At 34.0% G+C, this 14760-nt stretch overlaps 1 protein-coding gene, 1 long non-coding RNA gene and 1 other non-coding gene across 3 annotated transcripts; 1 reads left to right on the forward strand and 2 right to left on the reverse strand.

Annotated features, from left to right (window-relative positions):
- Nucleotides 1-237: 237 nt before the first annotated feature.
- LOC123890678 lies at nucleotides 238-2048 on the reverse strand. Its single transcript, XR_006802914.1, has 2 exons — nucleotides 1895-2048; nucleotides 238-585 (listed from the first exon to the last, which is right to left on the reverse strand). It is a non-coding gene; the product is annotated as an uncharacterized LOC123890678 (long non-coding RNA).
- Nucleotides 2049-4674: 2626 nt separating this feature from the next.
- LOC123893328 lies at nucleotides 4675-4808 on the reverse strand. Its single transcript, XR_006803434.1, has one exon. It is a non-coding gene; the product is annotated as a small nucleolar RNA Z247 (small nucleolar RNA).
- Nucleotides 4809-7466: 2658 nt separating this feature from the next.
- LOC123890027 (leucine-rich repeat receptor-like protein kinase PXC2) lies at nucleotides 7467-11646 on the forward strand. The gene is made up of 2 exons (XM_045939566.1): nucleotides 7467-9515; nucleotides 9960-11646. The coding sequence occupies exons 1-2, from the start codon at nucleotides 8107-8109 to the stop codon at nucleotides 11404-11406; spliced, it is 2856 nt and encodes a 951-aa protein (XP_045795522.1). The 5' UTR covers nucleotides 7467-8106; the 3' UTR covers nucleotides 11407-11646.
- The last annotated feature ends 3114 nt before the right edge of the window (nucleotides 11647-14760 follow it).

Below are 14760 nucleotides of genomic sequence, written 5' to 3' on the forward strand. Positions count from 1 at the left end.
CTTCAATCCATAAGTTGCTTTGGATAGTTTGCATATGTGATTAGGCTTGGTAGGATCTGTAACACCCTAACTAATACTACGCGCACTAATTAAATATATGATACAAATGCATAGCATTAATCAGAGTATTACATTTAAAATATTAAAACACATAACATGCATACTTAACATATATTAATATTGTAGCGGAATCATATAAAACCTGTCCTATTCTTCTATCAAATAAGAGCAAGTTCATATCTCATAAAATAAATACTTTGAAATCATGCATATTCATAATATCCAAAGACATTAGTTCAACAGACTAATCCAAACATGCATAGGTATCACAATCATAGTAGTAATACAGTCATCCGAATAACAAAATAATTTCGGCATAAGGCTCCTATACATAATTTCAGACATCATAAGCGACAAAAGATGAATCCTAAGGTGGTACAAGTATCAGAGCATCTAGACTAAGACTCGGGTAATCTAGATACTAAACAAAATAGGAGTAGCCTAAAGCTATCCTCTCACCAAAAGAACTAGAAGCAATAAAGCGGCGCGACTAGATATGAGGCTCAAGGTTCTCAACCTGCAACTCTGGACCCCCAAAGGTCGAGCAATTACAAACAACAGAGAGTTAGTTATGAAATTCATACAAGTGCAAAAGTACGCATACTATACACTTAAATAGACAACACATATACTACTCAATTAAATATTTCTATCTAACTTATCCAATATTTTCATACCATCATAGTCATCATAGAATCAAAGATTTATAATTATTCAAATAGTTATAAGTACACGGATCAATTATGTCAAATACCAAACACCTCACATAAGTGCACATATTACCTAATGCAACTAATGCCACATTTATGCAATGCCCCTAGCATTACTAATGCATGCAATATTTCATCATCATTTATTGGACCAACTGAATCCATATATTTTAGCCACCACTAAAATATCTGCTATACTTTCAACCGCAGCTAAAGTATCTGCTCATCATACAATACGAATGATTGGAATGCTCAAGTATCATTTATCTACATCATCATCAAAGTGGATGTACAATCCAATAGTATTATATTTACGTATTATAGAACACAATTCACATCATCACTAAATAAATGAATTGTTCATCTCTCATTAAAGAAAAATAATACACAAACATATACATGGTAATTTACTTATAAACGTCAGTTCAAAACCATGTAAGTATGCCCAAACTAAGTCTTCAATAATAACAATTAATTTGATCCACTTAAGCATACGAACCTTATTAAATTATATATAGAAAGTATGCAATTTTTAAGTGAACTGTATAAACCAAGCTTCATCTCATAAAACGGGTTCCGGAATCGGAATCTACGCGAAAAACTGTGAAAAATAGGTTCCGGATAAAAAAAAGTCAACAAAAGTCAAAAGTCAAAATCAACGCAAAAAGTCAACGCGGCCATAAACTGTATAATTTTGCAGAAAACGCGAATTGGCTTCAGGAACTTATTTCAGAAGTGCTTATTTGCTCAAAAACAACTTATTTCGCACAGAAAGATTATACCAAACATGGGTCAAGTTTACATAAGTTCAAAAGCACTTAAAAATAGCTTATTAACCTCAAAATCACTTAAATTCATCAAATTGACACTTTTGAACCAAAACTCATGAAAATCATGTAAAAATCAACAACAACAACATCAAGTGATCATTTTTCACAGATTAAATCATACAACTAACATCAATGAATATGTAGATTCATATAACAATCACCAAAACTTCATAAAAAAATTATATTTCCATCAACCCAACCCAAACCTAGAGATGAGAGAGTTTGGGAATGGAGAAGGATTCCTTCTCCCCTCTCTTGAATCATCTCTCATAAATTTAACAACTACTCTATTACCTTATCAAAGTTGGAATCTTTACTCCTTCTTCTTCAATTTCCAAGTTCTCCTTCTACTCTTGATCTTGTCTCTAAAACTCTTCTTTTCTACTTTCTCTTTCTACCTCTCTTTTTCTCTTTATTTTTATGACTAAAAACCTAATTATACTACTAATTCTTTCTAACCAAAATTTTACTACATTACTACACAATTAGTCAATTACCATTTTCTTCTTATATTTTACTAATAACATGGTTATTTTACATTTTAGGCCCAATAACACTTAAGATTCATTAATTCTCCTAATTAATTAATTATCTCACTTATAATTAGTCTAACCTCTCACAATTAACTAATAATCTATTAATGACCAAAATATTCTTAATCATACCAAAAACATAATTAATCACATAATAATCGAAATAAAATAATAATAACTAATAATTCAAAAAAAAAACGGTCGTTACAGGATCAACAAATCCTTCTGGTTGTTGCATGTATACTGTTTCTTTAAGGTATCCATTTAGAAATGCATTGTTGATGTCTAATTGCCTGACTTCCCAATTGAGGTGCACTGCAATTAAGAGGATAATCCTGACTGTGCTAGCTTTGACTACCGGGCTAAATGTTTCTTCGTAGTCAATTCCAACTGTTTGTTGAAACCCCTTTGCAACTAGTCTAGCTTTCCTCCTCTCTATGGAGCCATCTGACTTGTATTTGGTCTTGAAGACCCATTTTGAGTAAACTACATTTGTTTGATCTTGGTAAGGCACTAATATCCATGTTTTGTTGGACATGAGTGCTTTAAACTCTTTTTGCATTGCTTCTTTCCATAAGGGTCTTGTGAGAGCTTCCTTGGCATTTGCAGGTTCCATTGTGTCTTTGTAGGTTTCAGTGAGTCCAATGTAAGGTAGCTTTGGCTTATGAATGCCTGACTTACTCCTTGTGTGTATTGCATTGCTTGTATTTGTGTTCAGACTTGATTCACCCACACTTTGCTGTTGAGCTATGTCTAGTGTCTCTTCATGAGCGGTGTCATTTTCTAATGAACCATTGTCAGTTTGTTCTGTGTCGCTGTTAACATCTTGTGAGTCTTCTGAATTTATCTCAACTGGATTTTCTTCTTCAGTGATTGGTATGCTTGCATCACTAGTGGAATTACCTGCAGTGCACAAAGGAAAAGAAGTAGATGGATTGTTAATTGTTGTTTTTAGAGGACTTCTTGTATTGAGAAATCCATCATGGAATGGAAAATGGTCTTCATTGAAAACGACATGTCTTGATATGAAAGTTCTTCCATGAGAGTTGAGACATTTATACCCTTTGTGGGAGTTGCTATATCCCAAGAACACACACCTGGTTGTGTGAAATTGTAGCTTGTGCTGGTTATAAGGTTTGAGACATGGGTAACACGCACAACCAAAGGGTTTAAGGAGCTTATAGTCAGGTTCTTTATGAAACATGAGTGAATACGGACTCTCATTTTGAGTAATTTGGGATGACAATCTGTTTATGAGGTATACTGCAGTTGAGAATGCTTCCCACCAATAATGTAAGGGCATTTGAGCTTGTGCAAGTAAGGTTAAGCCAAACTCTGCTATATGTCTGTGTTTCCTCTCAGCTCTTCCATTTTGTTGAGAGGTATATGGACATGACATTCTAAATTGTATGTCAGCTTCTAAAGCAAGTTTTTGCACAGGTTTGTATTCGCCACCTCCATCGCACTGAATTATTTTGATTCTTTTATTGAATTGATTTTCGGTTAAATTTTTAAATTGAGTGAAAGCTTGCACAGTCTCAGACTTTTGTTTCAAGGGATAAATCCAGGTGAACCTACTAAAATCATCAATAAAGTGCACATAATATTTAAAACCAGAGGATGACATTATTGGTGCAGGACCCCATACATCAGTGTGGACCAACTCAAGTGGTTCCTGAGCATGAGAAGAAGAAGGCTTAAAAGGTAAAAAATGCATTTTGCCATATTGGCATGCCTCACAAAAACTAAAATTATCACTAGGTGGCACTTTGACATTACAACTTTTCAAGACTTTGTCTAAGACTTTATTATTAGGGTGACCAAGTCTTCTATGCCAACTCTCCTTGACAGATACATAAGCACTTGAGTTCCTTTTGTTTCCTGAGAGCTGGTACAATCCATCTTTAAGTAGCCCTTTTAGTATTACCTTCCCTGTCAACTTGTCCTTCACAAAACAACAGTTTTCATCAAACTAAACAAGTATGTTGTTGTCAGCAGCCAATTTAGAAACACTTAATAGATTTTTGGTAATGTTAGGTACATATAAGACATCATGTAAATTGAGTGACTTAAGTTTTGAAGAACCTGTACCCACAATTTTCAATTTTTCACCATTACCAACAACTAGTGAATTCTTACCATGGTGCTCTGTCAATTCTTGAAACTTGTCATTTTGATGTGTCACATGATTGCTTGCACCGCTATCAAAGTACCAGTCATAGTCTTGAACTGAGTTCTGAGAGGCTAGGAAGGCATTGTGAGGTCCTTGCTTGTCACTGTCTGCTGAATAATTTGGCCTTGAGTAGCTTTTGTCGAACCTGTGAAAGCAATCTATTGCAATATGATTACTCAAGCCACAAACTTGACAAGATGACTTGGATGGCCTGCCTCTTCCCCTGCCTCCTCTCCAACCTCTGAAGTTGGAACCTCTCCAATTATTGTTTGATTTGAATTTGTTGCCTCGGTGATCAGATTTGTTTGCAACGTTTGTTGTTGCATTGAGAGTCAGGTTGGTGAGGTTGTTCAATTGCTCAATTCTACTTTCAAAAGTCAGCAATTGAGCTTGTAAATCCACCCAACTGAGTGTGGTTTGATCGGACAGTTTGACAACTACAGGATTATATTCAGAATCCAAACCATTTAGAGTTTGAATGATCAGATCAGAATTTGAAATTGGATTGCCTGCAAGTTTGAGTTTATCAGCAAGATTCTTCATCTTGATCAGGTAATCTTCAATTTTCATTTCTCCTTTTCTGGTGCTATGAAACTCAGATTTAAGATAAGTGATTTGTGACCTTGTGTGAGCACCAGCCAAACTTTGAGCCTCCTCCCAAAGTTGCTTTGAGGTTTCACAGTGTAGTAACTGTGTTGCTATGCCAATGGTCATCGAATTTCTCAACCATCCAAGGAGTTGTTGATCATATGCTTGCCAATCTTCAAATTCTGGATTGAATTTTTTGCTTGAATCTGCAGCAGTGATGAATTCTTCAGGACACTCCTTCTTCCCTAACATGTAGCCATCAAGTTTGGCACCTCTGATTAAAGGCAACACCATTGATTGCCATAGTGGATAATTGTCTCTGTCCAACTTGACAGAAATAGTGGATGGGAGATCATTTCTATGGTTTGCATTTGCAGCAGATGACATGGTTTGTGTTGGATCTAGAGCCTTCAAGGCATAAGCGCTCTGATGCCAAGATAGAAAAGTAGTATTTGTATTTCTTGATGATGATTATACAATGCACAACATACAAATATATACAGCAGTGTGGTAAGGCACGATCCTAGAATCATGTGAATCATGATGGATGTGCACTATTTTTAGTAACAATATATGCTAGTCTATAATTGACATATAAATCATATTAATTTACATGATACACTATAATCATATGCTATTAATATAATTCAAGTATCAGGGAATTATATCTCTAACTGGGTAGTTACCCATAAAAATGTGCAGGTAGGGGGTACATTAGTACTCACCCCACCTCATATCCACATTATATATATATATATATATATATATATATATATATATATATATTTGTCTTTATTTATATTATTATGTCAAAATATATGTATGTCAATTTTAAAAATCTAACACTATTGATCTTAGCTAGATCGGACAGCTAGATGACTAGCAATCACGTCTGTAGTTAAGCAATCCACGGGGGGATGGGGGGGGGGGGGGGTGGGTTGTTCCGACGCTCAAGTTAGTAGAAGTACAAGTTAGAAAGTGGGTGAAGAATAGAATATTTGACCCTTTGATGAGGAGGGTTTATATAGTGCCCCGAACGCTAAGTCAAAGCTCTCCATTATTATGGGCTGAGTGTATCCACCCATAATGGATGACTGCCAGAATTTATACGTGAATGTAGGGATGCGTTATTCGTGCTCACCCTCCGGTCAAACTGTTCTGCTAATCTCGGATAATGGATAGGTTTGGATGGCCACATGTCCTAAGTGGAGGAGCACATGGTAAACGTGTGTCTTTTGATGCAAACTGGTTATGTCACGTCCTATTGGGCCGTGCTCGACTCTAGACTAGCCTTAGGCCCGATCCAGCACAACTATTAAACTAATATACAATTTTAATATAATTATTTATATTTATATATAACACAATGCAAAAACAATTTGAATATGTCAATAAAGATATGAACTTTAGTATGATTACAACCAATTTTTTACAATTTTTATAAGTCAACATTAAATTATTTGATTTTTTAATTTTATTAAAATGATACTACTATGATATTTTCTAATTTATCAATTTATTTTTGATAAAAATGTGAGTAACAGATACAAGTATGAACACTTAAGTACCTAGAGGATACATATACAAAAGTTGTTATCTACACGAACATGTAGGAGTATAATTGGACTGGTTTGGATTGAAGTTTCATGAATTTAGTGTTCGAACTAATAAATTCTCGATTGATTCAATTTTTAGTATTTTTCAAAAATAAAACCAAACCAAACTAATGGATTTGGTTCCGATACTTTAATCGGTTTGCAACATTTTTTCTAATGTATTCTATGTTTTTTTTTTCTTCCGATAAGACGTACCTTAATTGAGACTCAAAACTTTATAGTTATGTTATGTGTGAATTTCAACTTTAAAGTTATGTTTAGTAACTTAAAAAATTACTATTACTAAAAGTATTTTTGTATATAAGATATATTTTATAATTAAATTCAACATACTCCTATTCAAATATTTTAATTCCACATGTCATTATAAATATCATAATCATGGTTAATATTCCTACTGCCTCTACAAGACTATAAAACAACAATACCTCAAAGTCTCTCAATTCTATTATGCTAGAAACACATGGCACATAAACACAAACACAGTCTTTCTTTATCTTTGACGTTAGAAGCTTTAAATGCTTCACTTTACTCTCTCTGACACTATACCAACAACAACGCATAAAAGAAGCATTCAATAAATTCCATTTATTCAAACACAATTATTTTATGCTTTTCTCTCTCATTCTGTTTTTTTTAATCTATTATAAATGCACAATAATAATCTTGTTCCGGTACGTTTAGCTCAGTTGATAGAGATATTACATATGCAAGACTGAGTTTGAATTCCGCTAATCTCACTTATCCACCCTTAACATTGAATTTCTAGTCATTAGGCCAATTGACCAAAAAAAAAAAAAGGAAGTGCGCAACAATATAGATCAATTTCTGAAATATTGTGGAACTTAAATGAAAATCGAATCTTTCTTATAAATTTTTAACGCTATTGCATGTCCAAATCGATTATCAAACTCAGAACATTAATTAAAGTCGAAAATATATGTATCATCTCATCTAAATCCTCTCGGTTGAATTTCTCTCTCTCACACACTATTAATGGCTTCTCAACCCCCAAAGCTTCCACCAACAATTGTTTTTTTCTCTATAATCTCTTCCCTCATTGCGTCCCTTTCGCCGCTTTCTCTGGAAACCAATATCTAAATCAAAAAAATCATTTTTTTTCTCTCCTTCTTCTTTTCACTACTACACAAGCTAAAAAAGAAAGTAAAAAAAATCAATTATTTTTACTATACCATCCTTTGATTCTTAGTATAAAATTGACCCATTGTTCTATATTCTTAGTGGGAACATGTTCATTCATCTTTGAATGGAAGAGATTTTGAAATTCTCAACAGTGAAAAAGCAAAAAAAGTGATTTTCTTCAACTCACTTTACTTTGTCTTTTTTCTTCTTTTCATTCTCACATGGTTTTTGTCTAACCCTTTTTCTTTTCTTTATTTTTTTCTCTTCTCTTCTCTTTTTGTTTACTTGCAACTTCTTCTACAGTTTCTGTCTTCTGCTGAGAACAAGAAACTTCTCATCATACCAACACTTTCTTATTCTTAATGTTATTGTTAAAGGTTAAACCTTTGTTGAAATTCATGAAGAAAAATCATTCTTTTTGAAGTTTAAACACTACCCTTTTGATTCTTACACATGTTTTGTTCTACAAAGATGTTGAAATTCAGTTTGTTTTTTTTGAGTATTTTTGGTTTGGTTCTGGTTTCAGTGTTTTCTGTTGATGATCCTGTTTTCAATGATGAAATAATGGGATTAATTGTGTTTAAAGCTGGTTTACAAGATCCTAATCATAAACTAATTTCATGGAATGAAGATGATTACACACCTTGTAATTGGGAAGGTGTGAAATGTGATTCTTCAAACAATAGAGTTATTTCTATTGTTCTTGATGGATTTTCTCTTTCAGGACACATTGATAGAGGTTTATTGAGATTACAGTTTCTTCAAACTCTTTCACTTTCTGGTAACAATTTCACAGGTTTCATAAACCCTGATCTTCCTAAACTTGGAAATTTACAAGTTGTTGACTTTAGTTATAACAATCTTAAAGGGTCAATTCCTGAAGAGTTTTTTCAACAATGTGGATCTTTGAAAACTGTTAACTTTGCTAAGAATAATCTTACAGGTAAAATTCCTGATTCTCTTAGCTTATGTAACACTTTGACAAATGTTAACTTTTCTTATAATCAAATTTATGGAAATTTGCCATCTGAGGTTTGGTTTTTGAGAGGTTTACAATCACTTGATGTTTCAAATAATTTGCTTGATGGAGAAATTCCTAAGGGGATTCAAAACCTTTATGATTTGAGGGAATTGAGTTTGAAGAAAAACCGTTTTAGTGGTCGAATTCCCGAGGATATTGGTGGTTGCATAGTTTTGAAATCGCTCGATTTGAGTGGTAATTTTCTGTCTGGTGGAATTCCTCAATCAATGAAACAATTGAATTCTTGTAATTCTCTCATTTTGCAAGGAAATTCATTCACAGGTAATATTCCTGATTGGATTGGAGAGTTGAAAGATCTAGAAATATTGGATCTTTCTGAAAATAGATTTTCGGGTTGGATTCCAAAGTCAGTAGGGAATCTTGAAATGCTGCAAAGATTGAATTTTTCGAGGAATCAGTTAACAGGAAACTTGCCGGATTCAATGATGAATTGTACTAAGCTTTTGGCTCTTGACATTAGTCAAAATCATTTGGATGGTTATCTTCCTTCATGGATTTTTAGGAAGGGTAATTATCATGGTCTCGAGGTTTTGGATTTGTCTTCCAATGGATTTTCTGGTGGACTTCCGTCTAATATCGGTGGTCTTGGTAGTTTGAAAATCTTGAATTTGTCTACCAACTATTTCTCTGGTTCTATTCCTGGTGGGATAGGTGAACTCAAATCTTTATACATTGTTGACTTGAGTGACAATGCGCTTAATGGAAGCATTCCTTTTGAAATAGAAGGTGCAATTTCACTCGGTGAATTGAGGCTACATAAGAATTCCCTTGGTGGGAGAATTCCCGAACAAATCGCGAAGTGTTCATCTCTAACAACTTTGTAAGTTTCTCTAATTTCAAAACATGCTTTCCCTTATTTCATGCTTTGCTCTTTACAACTTAATGTGATTGATATGTGTTTACAAATTAAGGTTTTGTTTCGATAAACAACTTAAATAGGCGCTTATGTTATGTATAAGCTATTTCTATTACACAAAATAAAATAAAGTCAAACTGTTTTCATATAAGCTGTAAGCTGTTTTCATAAACTATCCTGAAAAACGTATGGACATGTCATATGCTATTCCTGTAAGTTCTCCTAAACAGTCTAAAAAATAGTTATGTGAGTAGATAAGTTTAAATAAGTCAATTCAAACAAGTCCTAAAAAAGAGCTCTCTTAATTTGCTTCGGTTAAATATAATTGTGAAAATTAACATTTCTAGCTCAAAAGTCTGTACTTTTTCTAATTATTTTTTTGTTTGTGAATTTCATTTAATTGTGCAGGGTTCTTTCTCACAACAAGCTTACTGGTTCAATCCCTGCGGCCATTGCAAACCTAACCAATCTTCAGCATGTAGATTTGTCGTGGAATGAGCTCTCTGGTAGTCTACCAAAGGAGCTCACAAATCTTTCCAATCTTTTGTCATTTAATGTGTCTTACAACCACCTTCAAGGCGAGTTACCGGTTGGTGGGTTCTTCAACACCATCTCCTCTACATCTGTTACCGGTAACGCATTGTTGTGTGGTTCTGTTGTCAATCACTCCTGTCCGTCGGTTCATCCGAAACCTATTGTCTTGAATCCCAACTCTTCAGCTTCCAACTCCAGCGTTTCCTCAAAATATCATCGACACAAGATCATTCTTAGTATATCTGCTCTTATTGCTATTGGTGCAGCTGCTTTTATTGCAGTTGGCGTTGTGGCTATCACTTTCCTAAATATGCGCGCCCGTTCTGCAATGGAACGATCTGCTGCTCCATTTGCATTCTCAGGTGGTGATGACTATACAAATTCTCCGGAGAATGATCCGAACTATGGCAAACTTGTCATGTTTTCTGGTGATGCAGACTTTGCTGATGGAGCTCATAATCTCCTTAATAAAGAGAGTGAAATAGGCCGTGGTGGATTTGGAGTTGTTTATCGCACTTACCTTCGAGACGGGCATGCTGTTGCAATCAAGAAGCTGACAGTCTCAAGTTTGATCAAGTCTCAAGAAGAGTTCGAGAAGGAAGTGAAAAGGTTTGGGAAGATTCGGCACCAGAATCTTGTGGCACTCGAAGGTTATTATTGGACTTCATCGTTGCAGCTTCTCATTTACGAGTACCTATCAAGTGGTAGCTTGCATAAGCTTCTGCACGACAATACCAACAAAAATGTCTTATCTTGGCGACAAAGGTTCAAGATTATTCTCGGCATGGCAAAAGGGTTGGCACATTTGCACGAAACAAACATTATCCACTATAATCTAAAATCAACCAATGTTCTCATCGACTCTTCCGGCGAGCCAAAGATCGGTGATTTCGGCCTGGTGAAGCTCTTACCAATGCTAGACCATTGTGTGTTAAGCAGCAAAATTCAAAGTGCGCTCGGATACATGGCTCCTGAGTTTGCTTGCCGCACAGTTAAGATAACCGAGAAATGCGACGTGTACGGTTTCGGAATCCTTATTTTAGAGATAGTGACAGGAAAAAGACCTGTGGAATACATGGAAGATGATGTGGTGGTTCTATGTGACATGGTGAGGGGTGCATTGGAAGAAGGAAAGGTTGAACAATGTATCGATGAAAGACTTTTAGGTAATTTTGCTGCTGAAGAAGCAATTCCTGTTATAAAACTAGGGTTGATTTGTGCATCACAAGTTCCATCAAATAGGCCTGATATGAGTGAGGTTATCAACATTTTAGAGTTAATTCAGTGCCCTTCAGAAGGACAAGAGGAACTATTAGAATGAATTTTGAGAGAAAACAAACAGCACACATTGAAGTACCTGGTGAAGTAGAATCCAGTTTAAAAAGTTATTACAATAGAATGTTATTAAGTCAATTTTCTTCTTTTTCAACTTATTGTTCCTTTTTAAGTTGATTTTTTTTTTCTTTGTTCTTATTTTTGTTTATCTTATGTTTTGTATCACTGGATTTTTCTTCACCAGTTAGATGGCTGATATAAATATAATGATATATCTTAATCATAATTGGCTTGGCATTTTCTGAATTTTTAAGTATATTTTGCAGTTAAATGACTTTTTTTTTATTGATAGGACAAGGATTATTCCCACTACATGACATTGAACATTTCTTTTGAATATACAATGATTTCTCATTCAATTATTAGTTATAAAAAAATATTATTATTATTCATTCAATATGAGATTTCATTACATAATATATTCTAAATAATCATTTATCTTCAGCTCAAAAGTAGTGAACAACTTGCTTTGACTATTTCCATTTCATATATGGAACCAAACTTGAGATTTTGCATAATAAACTAAGGGAAAAAAAGAAGAAAAAGGTAATGCATAATACAAAATGATAAAAAATATGATCCACATTCCACAACCAAGAATAATGCAGCACAGAAAAAGGTAAAGGAAAAGCACTCATTTGCTTTATTAGCAATTTTAAACTCATGAGTCGTGACTTGTATTTTTGTCCCCCTTAGTAAAATGTTCCTCATCAAAGGTGTTAAAAAGATGTAATATTAGTAGTAGTTTATTTTGTGTTATGGACCGGTCCAAAATCCATGTTTGTCATGTCGACCCTGTTCCATAGAACGAGAGGAATATCTATCTGATCTGATTCAATCCAATGAATCGTCTCCTTTTAAATATTAATTGACATCCTCAAATTCCCTAGAATTATAACGTCTTAGTGGCATTCAAAAACATCAGAGCTCATCATAATGAGTGATGTCTCGTAACGACAACACATCAATGCTCTAACGACACCATTGCTCCTCCTGTATAAGGTGTTCTCTCCCAACACCAAGAGGTATGCAATTATAATAATAGAAGTCTCTCAATCCACGTTCTCGTAGTGACTTGAGTGTGAGAGTGATTGCAGATACCTCTACCAACTTTAACCTTGACGATTCACTGTTTGACGTCGATCAGATCACTCCGGATTAGTTTGTGTTAACACTTAAACTTGGATCCTCTAACTAAGTGAGAATCATAAAATCAATTGTGGATAATCCAATTTGCTAGCAGCATTTAGTTATTGACATGTTCCTCATCAATTTGTGCTATCAACGCTTGGATGTGAAGTAAATATGTTAAACAAAAAGGTGAAGGAGTGCCACACAACCTTATCAATGTAGGAGTGCCACACAACCTTATCAAATAGGCTTCTTGGACATAATAATCAAATCAAAGTGCATCACAGGATGTCCTTAAAAGCACCACCAACTAACAACCTTTTTCAATTGGCAACACTTGATGTAATGCATACCAATCATGGCATGTTCCACTTCCGACAATTTACTATTCTTCATTCTAAATTGGAAAGAAAAGAAAGAAAAAAAAAATAACGTCACGCACATTAATCATCAGAAATAATGTTTGATGTAGCTCATTGATTTACATTCACGCTACCATATACTAAGATGAGAATGTCTACGTGTAAATGACACAAAAAAAAAAATCTAGATGAGTCACCTAAACATTATTATCACCATTGAAAAATATGGTTACCAATTACCAACATTTAACTTAACATACTTATAGTCTAAGAATTTATAGATTTTTACTTTAAGCAAAATGTTGTTATCTACTAATTATTTAGTTGCTTTTGCCTTTTGTTGAGTGCAAGAGTATACATTAAGTTTGACCAACACATGCATGAAACTAAAAGTGATTAATACTCTAATTCCTAAAATCTAAGTACTTTTTTTTAAATTTAACAATATTTTTTAAATCGGGCATTCTTTGCACACAACTGCAGATATAAATTCTTTGAGCCTTGCGGTACCCAAACAGGCGGAAAACTCTCTCTAAAATTTTTAACGACACTGTATTTCCAAACCAGATATTTGCACTCATAATCTGGACTAAACTAAAATAGGCTTGTATTATCTCATCTAAACGTTTTTGAGTATAATGTCAATCTTTTTTAAAAATTTATTTATACCAAAGATTGAACATGGATACTATTCAAATAATTAAATTTAACCCAATCATATTAGTACTTGGTTAATGATTAACATGAAGTGTGACATAAAAGTGTGCCATAGCTTGTTAGTGAATTGAAATGGGTCTAATAAAATAAAATTTGATCCCACATTCACATGAAGACACTCACACCTTTTGGTTTACTTTTGTGGAGACACAATAACACTCAACCCATTGCCACAATGAGCAAATACAGGCAAGATGATGAGAAAGTGGAATATTGTGCATCAAAATTTGAACAATCCCACTCTGGCCTTGATTTACAATAGTTTTTTAATTACTGTATGTGGAACCATGATCATTTATTGGGTGTGTCTATTACTATTGTCTTAGCATGCGTAGGTCACAGGAAAAAGAGCTAATGAGTGATATACATGCATATGCTCTCACATGATTTTTTTATGCCCTTTTGGATACTAGTACCTTCATTTGTTTAAGTGTTTTTTGTTTCCCTTTGATATATAAGAAAATGTTTGTAGGAGTAGTATTTGTGATGACTTTGTTTGCCAGCTTGGAGGAGAGAAAGGGTGAGTTTTTTGGGGGAGAAAAATAAACCTAAAAATTGAAATTGACAAAAAATAGAGTAGGGGACCAAAATTTCATTTAAGTTAAAAGTGGGAGGACCAAAATTGCATTTGAGTTTTCATATTTTGAGAGTATTTTTATAGAGAATGATAAATAAATTCTTTTGGATTAATATATTTTTAATTTTGAAAATATTATAACAACATAAATTAAATTTAAAGAATTCTTATAAACCCTAAAAAATCATCTTCCAATGCACTTTTTGAATTCCTCCAAATTAAATATTATGAAGAAAAATGAATCCTCCAACTATCTCCTCCCAAAATTCTTTATTCTTTCCACTTGCTCCTTCCTTTTGTCCAAAATCTCTCATCTCTTTCCCTTCAAACTCACAAACAAAACCGTAGTGCCGGTTTGGAACCAAGTTTCCGCAACATATCTACCTAGGAAGAAGAAAATGTTAGTGTCATTGAGTCTTTGGCCTCCTTCATAACACTCCCTTAAGTGTTCTAACTTCTAACTCAAACCACTGACTTAATCCTTTAAAGATTGTTAAGCGATCGAGTCTTTGACTTCCTTCATAACAATCCCTCAAGTGTCCTAACTCAAACC

This window comes from Trifolium pratense, linkage group LG6 (assembly GCF_020283565.1).
Source record: "Trifolium pratense cultivar HEN17-A07 linkage group LG6, ARS_RC_1.1, whole genome shotgun sequence".
Classification (NCBI taxonomy): Eukaryota; Viridiplantae; Streptophyta; class Magnoliopsida; order Fabales; family Fabaceae; genus Trifolium; species Trifolium pratense.

Excerpts from the sequence above, each read along its gene's own strand:
- LOC123890027 (XM_045939566.1), top strand. The coding sequence starts at position 8,107 with ATGTTTTGTTCTACAAAGATGTTGAAATTCAGTTTGTTTTTTTTGAGT. Across the intron at positions 9,516-9,959 it reads TGTTCATCTCTAACAACTTT|GGTTCTTTCTCACAACAAGC; the intron begins GTAAGTTTCTCT and ends TTAATTGTGCAG.